This window comes from Saccostrea cucullata, unplaced genomic scaffold, assembly GCF_032062105.1.
Source record: "Saccostrea cucullata isolate Sc308-1 unplaced genomic scaffold, CSIRO_AGI_Scuc_v1 ctg310, whole genome shotgun sequence".
Taxonomy (NCBI): domain Eukaryota; kingdom Metazoa; phylum Mollusca; class Bivalvia; order Ostreida; family Ostreidae; genus Saccostrea; species Saccostrea cuccullata.
The window spans coordinates 114,209-130,716 of NW_026928727.1; the positions used below are offsets into that span (position 1 = coordinate 114,209).

The 16,508-nt window shown below is 33.1% G+C and overlaps 1 protein-coding gene across 5 annotated transcripts; it reads right to left on the minus strand.

Moving 5' to 3' along the window:
* Window positions 1–743: 743 nt before the first annotated feature.
* LOC134278566 (run domain Beclin-1-interacting and cysteine-rich domain-containing protein-like) lies at window positions 744–16,480 on the minus strand. Of its 5 annotated transcripts, XM_062760876.1 has the most exons (23): window positions 16,332–16,456; window positions 13,921–14,074; window positions 13,130–13,340; window positions 12,918–13,024; window positions 12,139–12,334; window positions 11,060–11,596; window positions 10,701–10,801; window positions 9,620–9,793; window positions 9,335–9,377; window positions 8,992–9,051; window positions 8,701–8,745; window positions 7,756–7,842; window positions 7,277–7,313; window positions 6,942–7,080; window positions 4,531–4,614; window positions 4,330–4,406; window positions 4,102–4,166; window positions 3,329–3,629; window positions 2,940–3,018; window positions 2,425–2,499; window positions 1,614–1,707; window positions 1,439–1,511; window positions 745–1,158 (listed from the first exon to the last, which is right to left on the minus strand). In XM_062760876.1, the coding sequence occupies exons 1-23, from the start codon at window positions 16,364–16,366 to the stop codon at window positions 1,101–1,103; spliced, it is 2,832 nt and encodes a 943-aa protein (XP_062616860.1). In that variant the 5' UTR covers window positions 16,367–16,456; the 3' UTR covers window positions 745–1,100. The 5 variants fall into 5 exon arrangements, with proteins under 5 accessions (XP_062616859.1, XP_062616860.1, XP_062616856.1 ...); XM_062760875.1 differs by lacking the exons at window positions 13,921–14,074; window positions 16,332–16,456 and adding an exon at window positions 13,874–13,902 and having other exon boundaries at window positions 744–1,158; XM_062760872.1 differs by lacking the exon at window positions 8,992–9,051 and having other exon boundaries at window positions 16,332–16,480.
* Between the last annotated feature and the right edge of the window lie 28 nt (window positions 16,481–16,508).

A 16,508-nucleotide genomic window follows, 5' to 3' on the forward strand; every position in this document is an offset into this window, starting at 1 on the left:
TTTTCTTACCTAGCTTCTATCCGCTACCGTTTATACACAGGTATTGTTAATTGATAAAATGTCGATATATCTAAATGTTGAATTGGCAAAAACTGTTACGATATGAATGAAACCTTCTCCCAAAATGATAAAATGTTTTAAAGTAAATTACCTGTCCCTGATCATTCTAATTTTTGAACATCCTTGCTGAAAAGCAGCATCTGAAACCTGAGGGTACAATAAACATCATCAAGGTACAATAAACATCATCAACGGTAGATGCACCTCTTGTTTAACTCTGATCAATACTGAGTGCATAGCACAAACAGGTGGATTTAGAGTACAGCATCAGATAGTAAAGCCACCCCCCCAATTTCTTTCAGATGCAATTCTAAGCATCAGTTTCAATTTCATCCAATTTCACTACAACTTAGTACACTGGAATAAAACAAGATGCATATTTTTTCTATTGGTTATTGACTCCAAAAAACATTGTTTCAATGGTAAATAAAAAAAAAAGAGTAGTAAACAAAGAAATTGTTTCTAAAAAGAATTCAGCTCTAATTTTTATACAGTTTTTGACTGATTTAAGGTAGGTGCAGAAGAATAAATTATGGTACCTTAGTCTGCACATTAATTATTAATTCCAACGAAGAATGCTGCATTTTTTTTTACAGTTAACAAAAACAAATAAAAAAATAAGGATATAAAATTTCTTTATTGAAATTTATTTCGATATAAATTAGCTAATTGATTTAAAGTAGCATGGAAATTTGATTTTATTTCTTTCTTAAGCAAAATGTGCAATGCTGAACAGTTTTATATAAAACTCCAATGACATGAATAATTCATCTTGGAATTGGAGCTGTATCTTAAATTTTCATAGCCATTAAACTATTCATGATTTAGCTAGCACATTATTACACATTTTATGCAGACATACATGTATTTAAGATCATACATGACTATCTCTGTATAATTTTGAAGAACATTTTACTTAAAGCATCTATTTAAAAGCCTTACAGAACATGAAGGGTTTCGATCAGTGAATAATAAAGTCTATAGTCAATAAATAATATCACAATCATTGCACAACTTCATGACCAATCTACTCTGTAAGTTCAGGTGTCACTTTCATCTGATGAATCTAGGGCTTTAGTTTCTTGTAGCTGTCTTCTTCTACAAAATATAGTAAAGCACCTTGAAATTTTATCTGAATATACCATCATGTATCAGGATTTGGTTGCACATTCAGTTTATACTTAAGCTCAAATATACAATTATCTTAACCAGTATGTACACTACAACCTTCCCTGCTCACAACAGAAAGAAAAAATAATTCTTTGAAAAGACAACTAAGGCAAGAACGTCATAGCCCTCTCTACAACACAGCACGACTTAAAATTTTTGACATGCTTGCTACATGTATACACTTGTTTTCAGGCTATAGTATTTTTACCTTGCTTCAAGCCTTGAACACTTTGGACACTTTCCTTCTATATAACATGACTTGTGAAAGCATGATGAACAGTCTGGAAAGAAAGGAGAGATTAACATGATATGTTAATGATTGTGATATAATGGTAAATATTTGTCTGAATGGAATATTTAATTAAACACAAAGTGTGACTAACCTTTACAAACAGTGACTGTATGCAGCTGGAATGGAAAGATGACATCATTTTCATCTCTACAGAGCTCACAAATATATCCAAATCCCTGGCAGAACTACAAAATTAGATAGGTATAAGAATATATCTTATCCATAGAGAACTACCACAAGAGGCCCATGGGCCACAACACTCACCTGGGTTACTATGACATTACCGTGAATGATTTAGTGTGGCCTTTCCACTTTAAAATACCAGTATTTCTTCCTACATTCTGCCTTGTGAAACTCTAATCACATATTCTAGCTTGATCTGATCAAATACAAGTTTAAATCATTTATCTGGGGACACCTGCAAATGAGTTGACTAATGTTCCTTTGTACACCTTTGATGCCCTGCTGTACACACTACCTCATGGGGTCATGATTGAACATATTTAATTGAAGTTAATCCTACACTATGTAATAAAGATTTCAAAAACAAAATAATCTTTTCTGGCCAAGCTGAAAAGAAATACTTTTGAAGCTGCCATTTAATTTTTACAAACACTGAATTACAAATGTATCTCCCTTGAAAGAGGACTTGTCCACCTGAACACACTTCGGTCCTCTTTATGCTGTGTCGACTTTGGCTGAAACTGACTAGTGATTCTGGGGAAACTGGGAAAAATTTACGAGGACACTGACAACAATAACATGCAACAGACAGAGCTTGCTAAGAGCTCACTTGAGCCTTTTGGCTCAGATGAGCTAATTAAACAAAGGTACAGTTCTCAGATGAGTCAAACGTGTATAGGTAAAGAATGTGGGTTAACACCAGACAAAATCTGCCTTACCGTGCATTCCTCTATGTGATCTGTAGCTTCCGTCACTAAATCCCTGAGCTTTGTACACATGGAATTATTTTTTATCTGAAAAAAAATAATCCATTCACTGATCCATAAAGTCTTAGTACAAAAAAATAACTCAACCTTAGACAAAATTTCAGATTATAAAACATCCAGATTAAACAAGTTCAACTGTAAATATTAAAATCTTTTCTTTTTTAAATTGAAATACAGTAGAATATCAAATTGTCACGGGGTTAAAATTTTGTTGTTTTGCCATCCAAGATGGTTTTTTTGGGCATCAAATTTCGTTGTTTTAAAGAGTAACCCTAAAGTCATATAAAAAATTTCGCTTGGAAAATGGGGGGGGGGGGGGGGGGGGGTAGGAAAATGTACGAAATATTTGAATAAAATCCAGGTCTTTTGGCAGCCATAACACATTATTACACATTCCTATGCTTTAAAGAACAAATACAATGTATTATTTCGAATTATCAAAGAAGATAACTGAAAAGTGAACTTACATTGACAAGATCACAGATAGAATACACATCAACATCCTCGTGCCAATGGGAAGGCTCCTTCTTTATCTTGCTAATAATACTGTGATAACATACAATTTACATCAAGAATTATTAAAATTTGAGACATGAATGTTTCATTTATTACATGTAAAAAACTTAACCAATGTATTGTAATCTCAAGCAGATAAGTCACAGTAATGTTTTTTTCAAACTTACAATACATGTACTACTCAAATAAAAATTTTCCTATGATTGTAATTTAGTATAAGATGCTGACAATGATATTTTCCTAAAAAGTTTTAAATTAACTTTTATTTTTGGATTCAATTTCCCACTCAAATGTTCATTAGGTAATCAAGAAAAATTAGATTAAAGAAAATACATTTTACCTTTCGGAATATTTACAAATTGCAAGGAATTTACACAGGTACATCAGTTGCAGTCTTAAAGCGTGAATAGTATCCAGCATCTTCACTTTTTTGAACAATGATGGATTAATTGTCAATAAATTAAAATAAGGTTCGTTAAAAATCCTTGAGAGTAGACGCCAAGAAAAGTCAGACACCGGATATTGCTTAAAATCCCATTTCCTAATTATATGTCCAGGAATGTAATTGACTTTGTTTGTGTGACAACACTGACAGAAATATTTCCCAAGATATACACAGTATCGGAATCTCTTCATATAGGCTGAAATGCAAAATTCATAAAATAAGAACCTCATAACATAAGTTGAAATAAGCTTCAATCCTTATAAATTAATTTCCATGTAGACAATGAGAAAAATTTTCCTCCGGAAAAAAGGCTTCAAATATATATAGCAAATCTTAAAAGTAATATGTCTACCGGAGTAATACGTTTTTGGCGTAACTCATTGTGACGTAGATATGTTAGATATGTTATACAAAATGGATTAAATCTTTCAATCAAATGACGTGTTACCACTAAAATTGAATTATTTTTTGATATCCCATTCAACTACTTTTCAACAACTGAATTTATCAAATTTCTTCGTTAAAACAAAAAAAAAATAGGAAAACAAACACTGCATATATGTATACACAGTGTATATCAAAAGGAAATAATTTTTATACTGTCTATAAAATATACAAAAATTTTGCTTTCTAAGAATTTAATTAAAACCAGTTTTCAGTCGGTTTACCTGGTTCAACTCTGGTTCCACATCCAGCACACCGGAAATTCTGTTTTTCCATTACATCCCCTCTCCTGAAAATTCATCAAATTACATTTGTATTTATATAAACTTTTATCCTTTGTCTATAATATTTTAATGTACTGTACATTAGGGGTATTTAAAATTAACTCTTCTTTCGCAGTTGACACAAAATAAGACAATAATGCTCTAAGTTTGATTTCAAGTTTCACTCACTTCTGATATGGATGAATGTCAAAAATTATCTGAGATCGGGGAGGGGCCCATTCATTGTTTCCCCTCAATCTCAATGCCTGAAAAAAAAAACACTGCTATAGGATGTCGGACCAAAAAGTGTGGCGATCTTAAAAGATGTTTTTTATTTTTACATGTGAATAAATACATCTTATGCAACCAGTAAGTTGCCATGTTTCTTACCCCAATCACAGAGTTTGTAAATCCTTCCATTTCACTTTCCCCATCATCAGGGGATATTGGATAAGACTTTGGCAAGGGGAGTAACTGCAAAGCAAAAAAAAAATATATATATCAAAAAGTACAACACAAAAGATTTTGATTCCACATGTCACGGATTATCTGCGGATTTATGTATCGTACGTAACGTTATTGTTACGTCACAATACTGTACGTTATGTTTCTATAGTTAATAACAGAGTCTAAAATAAACCACTATATGATCAAGACGCATTTCTATTCTTTCCACAACAACTTATTTGCCTTTGGGCGTAATCATATCGTGACTGAAGATTGCTGTTTTTAGCATGAAAATGCTCCAAGTGAGTGCTGTAGGTCTTGATATTAACAACTTGATTCTGTAATTCATGAACCTCGTTATGCAGACGCCCGTTTTCGTACGCTAGTTTATTTATCTGTTCCATCATATCCTTCAATAGTCTGAAAATTTCTTTGTTGGTCAAAATTTAACAATCTCTCTAGCAGGGTACCATTTTCTCGTTCCAAAGCGTTAATCCTTTCTGTCTTAGACTTCAGCTCTGACTTAAGTTGCTTTATCTTGTTAGTCAGCTTGCTACGTTCTTGAATGGAGTCCACAGTCCGACTCACAGAAGTGGAAGCTGATTTCCATAAAACACTTTTATGTCGTTGTTCAACGTTCATTTCTGTGGTTTTTGGTTTGCTCGTTCCTACAATGTTGACAATTGTTGATTTGGTGGGCTCGTCTCTGTCCCTCGTTAGTTTCATGTCGCATATACTTGTGTGGTGTTTCTTCTGGCACTTTTTACATCTGTTGCGGGATTTACAATCTGTGGCGCGGTGGTTTCCTAAGCAGTTGAAACATAATTTCTTCCATATTAAGATATCGAATCTTGTACTTACTTCTGTAACTTTCTTACAGTCCCCTGGAAAGTGATTCTCTGTGCAACAATAAATGCATGGGCGGCTCTTTATCTCTGTTCTTTCGACATAAGGAGTTGACTTTCTTGTTTTCTGGTTGTGTCCATTATGAACATGGCGTTGTTTCTTTGAGGCTCCGGTAAGCAACATTGCTGTTGCGTGGAATTCATTGCTGTTTTCAATCTGGCCTGATTCAAGGATTTTGACTTCTTTGCTGATAGCTTTACGAAGATTGTGTAGTGAAATGTTGTCACCATCGTACTCACGTGCAATGTTTTTCCGGATTTCAGCTGGTAGCTTGTTGATTATGACTGGAATAAGTAAAGCTCCGTACATCTCTTGTTTTTGTCCTAAACACTCTAAACTCCTGACCTGAGATTCCAAGCAGTCTCCATAATTTCTTAAACTTATGGCGTCGTTTCTCGGGGCATGCAGTTCCATAAGTGCTCTCATGTGTGCATTGATAATTTTTTGCGGTTGACCAAACCGTTCCTTGAGCAGGTCTATGGCGGTTTCATAATTTGCGTTTGTGAGAGTAAATCCTGCAATGGTTTGTGCTGCTGCGTCCTGTAATTGAGCCTTGAGATACGAAAACTTCTGAATTGGTGTTAAAGTTTGGTTGCGGTGAATTGTTGATTCGTATGAATCCCAAAATGTATTCCATTCTAGTATATCCCCGTCAAAATGTGGAAGATTTAGTTTCGGTAGTCGATGATTATTTGTGGCCTGGTTGGATGGTAATGACAAAACATTTTTCTGCCAATCGTGGTTACTTTGTTCATCGAGATCAGTGGCAGGAAAATTGTTTAGAATATTCTCACAAGCCGTTTCACTTGAGTTGATTGCAGCTGCTGTGTTTACGTTACTATCATGAATTTCTAAGGCGGGTACAAAACACTCAGCACTGGCGTTCAAAGTTTTACATGAAACCTTATCGTAAATTTTTCTGTTTTCTTAATTTTGCAGTCTAATTCGTACATATACTCATCTGTGTTTGTGATTTCTTCTTCTATGTCCTCTTCAGATAAGGCGTCTAATATGCGTTCATTTAGTTCTTGTAGAGTTTGTCTTTTTTGCATTAGGGACTTTCTGATTATTTCGACTTCCTCCGTTACTTCACTGGCTGTATTTTCTTTCAAGTCCAAAAATCGTCCGAAAAGTTTCGTCACCGCTGATCTGTTACCGGCCCGTATGGCTTTCAGTCTTCCTTCCATTTTACGTATTATGTAGACATTCCGTCGATCACGGCACCAAAATTGTTGTGGAAAGAATAGAAATGCATCTTGATCGTATAGTGGTTTATTTTAGACTCTGTTATTAACTATAGAAACATAACGTACAGTATTGTGACGTAACAATAACGTTACGTACGATACATAAATCCGCGGATAATCCGTGACACCACACATTCACTGACATTAATGTGCTCTCTCTCTCTCTCTCTCTCTCTCTCTCTCTCTCTCTCTCTCTCTCACCTCCTGTGGTGCCTCAGAAATTGGAACAAGCCACTCTAAATCAGATGCCTTGGGAAGCTGCTTTTCTGAGAATTTCTTCAGTAGAAGAATGGCCACAGATTCTGCTGATACTCCAGACTGGTCTGAAACCTCCATAGAACTGCACAACAAAGACATAAACCTATAGATTTTAAAATCTTTAGAAACATCTGTTTTAAATGAGTCTTTGACCTCGTGTCCAAACTCAACTCAGATTTTTACTCTAGCATCGTGCATGGTTTCAAAAATTTAACTTTATTGTTACAATATAGCACAATGGTAAGGAAAAATCATACATTCAACACCATAAAACTTACCTTTGTCTGTCAGGTTTAACTTTTTGTAAATCAGCATCTTTAAAAGAAAGTGGTCATTCAGTAAATGTAATAAAGCAAATATACTGGAGATTAATATTCTGACTTCATTTGGAAGAAATGATTTTAACAGCAATTAAGTTTTTTAAAACAAAATCAAAGAATTTTTTTTCTTGAAATCTTTCACATGCAAAGTGCATCAAAATAACAAGAGGTTCATGGGCCACTACACTCACCTGAGTAGCATAAATTGGGATAAATAAAATCTCTTATGGTATCCATAACTGTTTAACATCAAATTTTTTTTCAACTGATATACATTTCTTGTTTTGGAGAAGAATACAGATAAACAGACAAGTGACAAATAATCTTTGATCAGAAAAGTTAAAACTTTGACAGACTCAATCGAGTCTTTGTTGGACTCAAAATAAAAACTTTGCAAAGTAAGCAAGCAGAGGTAAGGTTTGGACTGAAGTGCATACCTGAGTATAGTGAAGCCAGGGATAATGAAAGCCCTTTGGATTTGAGTAAACTCAAATTTTCCTCATTTTCTTGCTCATTATCTGAAACTGTATAATTCAGTTGCATTTGAAAAAGTGATTTTTCCATTTTCTGAAGGGAAATAAATGGATAAGTGTTCCATATGTAGAATTCTATTTATCATGATGTTAAAGCTAGTTTGACAAGTCTGTACAATAATATCAATATTTCAATATATTGCAATACAATGACACACCATTTTGTAATATCGATATATTGGCAATATGCTTAGATTGAATTTTTCATTAAATATAAAAATGGACTTATAAAAAGATGTAATTAAGCCAAACAGTAAGACTCGTTTTGTGAACATTTGCATAACTTAAATGAAATGAACAAGATGTTACTTATCATAGTTATGTACATTCTGCATTTAAATAAAATAAATGTAAGAAAATGCCATTTAAATTACATTGAAAATATTGCAATACATATCGCAATACAGTTAAAAATATCGCAATATATCGCTATACAAAATCTCGGGCCAATACCCAGCCCTACTCTGTCGTTTATCTTTTACATACAGAAATACATGTACAACTTGAGTTAGTAATAAAAATTTCAGACTCCTGTATGGAAAGTGTTGATTTAGTGTTCTCTGAACAATATATATAGAAGCTACATGTAGACATTAATTAGCATTAATCTGGGATGCCATCATGGTACATGTAACAAGATTTAAATTTTGTAGTGCTGAGTGTTCAGGTAATGCTTGGTATGGGGTAGATGTGTGCAACCTAAGGTGCCTTTGGATTTTACATAACTTCTCTTTATTTGAAGTTTTTTTTTTAAATCCCTTGTACAACCCATTTTACGAAGAAATTTTATCATAATTTACTAGATTTTTAATTTCTATATACTGGTGCATTAAGAGAAAGACAACTTACTTGTAAACTCTATTTCTTCCACCCCAGCTTCAGAATCACTGCTGTCTGAGAAGTGAAATAAAAGAGAAAAGTTAACCAAACATACGCAGGAAATAATGATATTTCATCATCATAAATATAAAATCATTGTCAATGTATGTTTTGTCATCAAGTGAATATGTATCTCTCAATTTATCAAATTTATTTCCTTAAAAATCATATTTACCGGGTACTTAACAATAACAAGATGATCATAGGTTTGAATGTACACAAACTTAAAAATTTTAATACAAATACGGTATCAATGCACACCTGTATTATTTTGGAAAGATGAACTTAACACTGATGAGGGACTCTTGCTAGTAGTAGCAGCTGGTAAAATGAAAATGTAGTGGAAATTAAAAGCACAAAAGAGTACTTGTAAAACTAAAGTATGTTTCAAATGCACTATACAAATAAAAATACACATATAAAATTATATTTGTGACTAGAATTCAAATACAAAAAATTATCAGTGAACATAGCAAATAAACAAAATGAAAAAAATCAAGTGAGAGTTGAGTACTTGTTGTGAAAAAGTGAAACTAAATTAAAATTCGTGTCCAAAAGAAAAAAAAATCTTACAAGCTAATACAAGTATTATGAATGTACTTACTTTCAGTCAGTCCATCACTTGATGTAGGGAAAAATTTGGCTTTCTGTGAAAGAGAAAAAGTAAAATATTTTTTTTTTGCTTATGGACCTTTAACTTTTCATTTTTTTACCTCCCTTATTTTCTATTGCTCTTTGATCCAAATTCAATGCTGAGGTTTTTTTTCCCCTTACTCACTAAGTTTCTATTGATTTCTGTTCAATATTTATTGTTTAGGATTTTTTCCTTACCTCTCTTAGTTTCTATTGTTTTCTGATTTGGATTTGCTGTTTCAGTTTGTTGACCTACCTCCCTTAGTTTCTGTTGCTTTCTGATCCGGATTCGTTGTTTTAGTTTGTTGATTTCCTCGTCTGAATCCTCTTCATCCACATCCTCACGTATTTTGGGACTTATCACATGGTTCCACTTCATCTGTTCAATAGCTGCTATTAAGGCCTCAGAAATACTAAAATGGGCATTCTCCTGTACAACAAAGAAGATTCATAACTTAATATTTACATTTCCAATAAATTTCCCCTACGATTCTTTACAAAATAAAATGCAGTTCATTTTCTCATGAACTACATTACATTTGTACCACGAATAAGCATGAATATCTCTATTTTTACGTCATAATACCACATTTGGCGTCAAAAATATAGTGCACACTGTTTTGCATTAAAAATGGCAGTTGAATGGCGTAAATTTATGACAAGTCATCAGAAAAATATTGTAAATATAAGAAATGAATTTGATTTTTAAAGATTCATGAGGTATCTGAACTACAACGCTTCACGCCGGCATATTTATCATGAAGCGCTAATGCACTTCATGAAATATGCCAGCGTGAAGCCTCGTAGTTCATATCCTCATGAATCTTCAAAAATTAAATACATTTCTTAAATGTACATACCTCATGTTCATTTTCTTTTGAATGAAAACTGACATCCATATCATTATGAGGAATGTAAAATATCTACATGTATTATGAACTTTCAGTCTTAAGTGAATAATTTTTGCATATTAAGCTTTATTCTAGTAATGTAAAATCAGTACTTTTGGTGGGGGGTTAATTTTCGTTGTTTTCCAGGTATGGAGAGACCCACAAATTCATGACCACCACGAAATATAAAATTTGATATGCATTATTACTCAACACTTCTCCAACCACAAAATCAAGTCCCCACATATCAATATTTTTTTCTCAAACCTCAAAAATCTGGCCTCACAATAATATATTATTGTACAGTGTTTTACTGGACCAGTGTTTTAAAAATAATTTATAAATATAATTCAAGCTTAAGTAAACTTCAAACCCACAAATCATGTACAGGTAATCAATTATGTTAAAACAACAAAATTTTGAAATATCATGCGTATTATTACTTACCTTGTCTAGATTGGCACAGGTGTGAAAATCCTGGGAGGACAGGTAATTAATGAGGGACTGTCCCTGTAGGGGTTGTTTAAATGTTCCCTCCCCTGGTATATCTGTAAATGAATAAGCAGTTTGATGTATAAAAAAGTGATGATCAAATAAAGCTAATTTAAACATCATTTCTTAGTAATATCAAACATTCTATTGTAAGGATTACAATAATAACCTTTAAGATATTTGCAGTACAACATGAAATAGTAAGAGTATCTTTATAATTATATTTCCATATGCCAATGTCAATTGTCATACTTTTGTGTTGGTTGATTTATATAGTTTCTTTTATATTCATATATAGATAAAAATTTGTTTACCTTTATTCTCATATATTACTACTCCTTTTCCTTCTGCTGAAACCTTATTCTCCTTTTGTGTCATTTTCTCCACCTTGACCCCTCCTTGATCTGACCTTGACCTCTTATGCCCTTTTGATTTCACTTTGGCCTTCTCCTTTTCTTCTCCCTTTGGAGGGCATTCAGAGTCTGAGAAAATGTCTTCAAGTCTACTCACAGACGCCGGAGTTTCACGGCTAAAGTCCTCGTTATCTTTGTATATATTTTTAATCACAGCCGAGGTTTTGGAAATTCCCATATCTGACTGGCTCCTGACGATGACCTTTTTGGACTTATGATTGACCAGCTGTGGAGTGGACATCACTTCCTTTAAGGAGGGATCCCTATGGTTCATTTCATCACTAAATTCTATATTTAGCAGAGGATCACTATTTAGATTGTCATAGAAACTAAAATCTGGAGCATCCCCTGTTGGAGACTCGGAACCAGATTTACGTAGAACTGTCCTTAAAGATTCCCGGGCCAAACTCTTGGTTTCTTCTGGACTTGTGCTTTCTCCTGTTATATAAAGCACAGACTTACAAATAAGAAAAACAATTTAGCCTTCAAAGCACAGACTTCCATACATAGAAAAAAATTTGCCAATATAAGTTTTGTCTTTGAGATCAATATTTTCAGTTTAGACAGTGCTAATATTACAAATGTAACATGTTACTCAATTTGAGCCTATAAACAAATACCATAATATTACATTAAAATCAATATTTATATAATACAGGTATTATTCAGTCATCATATGCTTGTACATCCTGTGTACTGATATATGAATTGATCTATACATATGAACATACCGCACAGCTGCTGAGTATCAGGTGTTTTTAAATGACATAAGATAATAAGGGTAATATGTTGTTTATTACACTGAAGTGATATTTGACTGGGATAGAATTATGAATAATACTCCTATAATTTTAGGATTCAAGATTACAAATAAAGGGATTAGAAGGCAAATACAAATATGTCATACTGTAGAAAATCTACATCATCTATTACGAATCAAACTACTCTAAATATTCTAAGTGAGAGTAATATTTTCATACTTATGGAGGAGGGAACAGCATGCTCATCAGACATGCATAAGATGCTCTCCTGTTTTGGAGATGCAAAAGGTGGTGCAAGTGCCATAGCATCATGGGAACTTGACTTCCTGTCACCAACTGAGTTACGATGCTTTCTTTCTGGTACAGCCCAGGATCTACTTCTGGTTCCCTTGATATCATGGTGGTCGTGACTTAGCTAAAAATAGATAAATTAAAATAAAATGCTAAGACAAGGCTGGAGTAATAAAATCTATAAATGATCATGAAATACATTTAACTGATAAAGTTATTCATGTACTGTTGATCTCTTTGTACTTTGCCTTTTTCTCTTCATGGGATCAAAATAAATACAAATGTACACAAAAATAATACACATTTTAATAAAATTCATTATCTCTCTCTCTCTCTTCATTCTTAAAAATGTTGTCTTTGATTTGATTTCTCTCCACTTTAAAAAAATATTATAATTAAAATGCACATGATATACCGGTAAGTATACCTTGTGGGGTTATATTCGAAAGAAATGGCTATCTAGCTTGATAGTTTTATAAAGGAATAATATTTACTGGTCACAGTAAGAGTTATCTTTCATTGATCAGAGGGTCAATGAACCTAAAGTTGTCCATTTCCTAACAAAAGTTGGCCAATGTCATAAAACTGCAGAAATTACCTACTACATATTGTCTGGAAATCAATTCAATTTCTGTGTATAATAGTTAAAACAGCTAAAACTAGCTATACTTATATGGATCAAACTTTATAAAATAAATTTCCTTTACCAATTTTAGATCCAGCTCAGCTAACATGGAAATTCTGTTGAGCTCAATGGCTTTAAGACAGACACACAAAGCCTTGAAGTACTGTTCATCATTAAGGAAAGCAAACTCTGAAATGCCAGATATTCACAATAATCTTAATCTTAATCAATTCAAAACAATACAAGCGATACCACGTTATCAAAAATAATAAATTTTAACACACTGATACTTACCAAAGTAAAACTTGCTCATCAGTGCCTTGTTGGACACAAGGGTAGATAACTGGGAGGATAGGGTGTGGTCCCTTAAGCTCTCTCTAAGCCAGGTGGTTCCCTTGTTTCCTCCTGACCTATTGACCTTGTCCAGTGCGGGGGCCAGGACAGGGTTCAATGTCTTCAGACTGTACACAACTGGCCAGAAGTCAAGCTGTATGCCCAAGTCTCCCTGTTTAAATGAATTTTATTTTTATCATTACTGGATATTATAGTAAAACATGCTTAATACCATAATTGCAAGGGACAAAGAATTTTGCTCCATTACAAATGAAGTCCATTAAATTAAGTTCAAAATCTATTTTAAATCCCCTGGTTAAGAAATCACTAAGCTGTAAGCATCAGTTCATAACAAGCATGCTCGCTATAAACATGTTTGACTGTATTATAATTCATAATCTCTCGTTTGAAGAATTCATGAAAATCTGTGTTCCAAACCAAAAACATACTTTAAAACCACCAAAGAAAAGGAAGCCTACTTTAAAATGCTTTCAGTAAAACACAAGATAAAAAGAACCTACAGCTAAAATTTTAGAGAAAATGATGATTTGTCTAAATACTGAACCCCAATCGAGACATCTAATTAGACATAATTAAATCATCAGTAAATCTAAACCTTTTTTCCACTGACATCAAAAGTTGATATTAAAATAGGAGGGGGAGTATCCTTTGATCTTGATGCTCTTTACACATCCCCAGACCTACCTTAATGCTCTTCAGACCGTGGTACATGATATGCTACCCTGACCTACCTTAATGCTCTTCAGACCGTGGAACATGATATGCTCCAGTTCAGCACACATCCTGTTGAGGCCTCCGTGGATGTTCCAGACATTACTGCTCTGTCCAGACAGCAGTCCCTCGGTCACTGTCTTCAATCCAAACAGCAGGCTCTTGTGTTCTGATCTGGAAAAGGGAGACAAAATTGTCTCTTTCATGTTGAATTGTTAATAACACTATCAAACTGTTATAGTGCATGGCTATTATGTATAAATGATGCCATATGGATTTTATTTTCTAAATCTAAAATGTGCATGCTGTCAAATTATGAAATTTATGCACAAATTTCGAATATAAACACTGAAGTATATATACACATAATTTTCCATCTTCGCTAGCCAAGGGTTTCTGATACGCTACTCTCCTCATGATTATGAAGAGAGTAGTGTATCAGAGACCCTTAAATGGCTGGTGAAGATGGGTTTACTGTCCCTTATCTGTTTTGTACATGCTACAGTATTATATAATGACAGAGACACATATATTTTTAAATGTCTCTGGTCCTATGTTTATAAGACCAAGTACCGGTATAACATCTTGATCAGCTCCTCCATCATTTAGAAGTTCACAAAAAGTTATTTCTGTGGTTATGACAAGAACTCGAAAATCAACCATTTTGCACCAGTTATACTGTGACTTATTAGATTGAACTCCAAATACTAAAATAGATCTCCTGTCTTGCAGGAAACGGGTGGGTTCGCCATGATTACATGTTCATGCCGAGTGGTATTACGCAGAGTGGTTTTGCCCCAATACAGATATGTTCTTCTCTTAAGTGATTTATTTTACACACAGCCGTAATTAGATCATTAAATATCATTTAATGCCTGATATAGAGTGAAATTCTTTAAGAATTTAAAATTAATTAATGCAACATATATCGATTCATTTATTTAAATAAAACAAATAAATAGGATCTATATAAATAAAAAAATACATTTAATATTTTAGTTTAACAAAAAAAAATACATACATTTTCTTGATGGATACATCAACAGTGTTTCCGTTAACGCATATTTCTGTATTTTACGCATAAAAATTACCTTTTACCCCCAAAAACGTCACCTAGAGGGTCATCATGACGCAGAAGAAAATATGAAAACAAGTTTTTAAAAATCTAGTTCAATATTGATGTTTTCATAGAAAAAGATATTTTATATGTTTAATTTACATTCTGAACAACTTTCTAGGAATTAATCATTGCATTTAGTTTAATTTCAAAGTGGCAGTAATTGAAATCGGCATTTCCACGTCAACAATCTATTAAATATTCTTTTGTAAGACCTAGCTATCTAATTCTTAACAAAACCGGAAGTGCAAGTAAAAATGGCACTTCAGCATGTTCAGCCTTACATCGGCATATTTATAACAGCTTGGCTTTGTCAAAAAGGCTAATTATGGTAATAAAAAGGTGAGGAAAGTTCAAATCCTTAATAAATAGTTTTGTAAAGCAATCAACAACTTTCAGTTGTTATCTTTTGATTGAGGTTTTCACGAAACCCTTTTGGTGTAATTTGTAAAAATGTAACTGTACCGTGACTGTGTACCGGTATAATAAAAGAAGTATACATGTATCAATTATATTTTACTTTCATTTTTTTTTTAATTTTTAAACATCAAATATATGATCTTAAATTAGAAGGCAGAGCTAATGTTAGAACCCAAATCAAACCAGAATATATTTTGACCCCCAAAAGTTTATATCAAAGGGTCATAATGACCCTTGGTTTTAAAAATTAGCAGAAACACTGCATCAATGTATATCAAATAAAACATTGGTATAGACAGATGTAAAAAAAAAACAAAAAAACACAAGGGCGGCCTTTTATCTTTAATTTTTATTAAGTTGCTCATCATAGGTCTACTAATCAAGGGGCGAAACCACTCAGAGCGAACAAGGATTCAGGGCGAAACCACCCGCATTTGTCTTGCATAAGGGAATCAGACCACTCCAGCATGCTAGAGACTCATGAGGAGATACACGTTCATTTGACGGTGCTGTGTAACCAAGGACATATAAGGAGTGTAGGGATGTTAAGCAAGGTTCATACTTGTAGGATTGGGATCAGATTATAAATTACATTATTCATATATTCTTTGCAAACTGAACAGAAAATAATTTTGTATCCAGTTCTAAGAATCATCAAAAATATTCCAATGACCTTTGGAGATTGATCCCTTTAAAAAAAAATTGAGAAAATTTACTTAAATTTATAGACTTAACCTTTGTATTCTTGACTGGCTTACAATTAGCATGGTTGAATTGTCAAAAGTTATAGAAACACAAAATAATAAAAAGTTGTCTCCGCCCATCAATCGCATCATATATTTTTGTTGATTTTCAATATTTACATTGATTATCTCTCAGAGACTTTTAATTAACCTGTAATTATGATCCGTGTGTACTTCATCTGACATCTTCTTGCACTTCAAAAGTCTACGTCCTTGATGATATATTGAATCAAAAATCTCAATAAATTTGTTTACATTTTGACTGCTATGTCGGAATTGTCATGTGTCTATCCAAGTCATTTCAGTCTTCAAGTGAAATAAGTTTAAC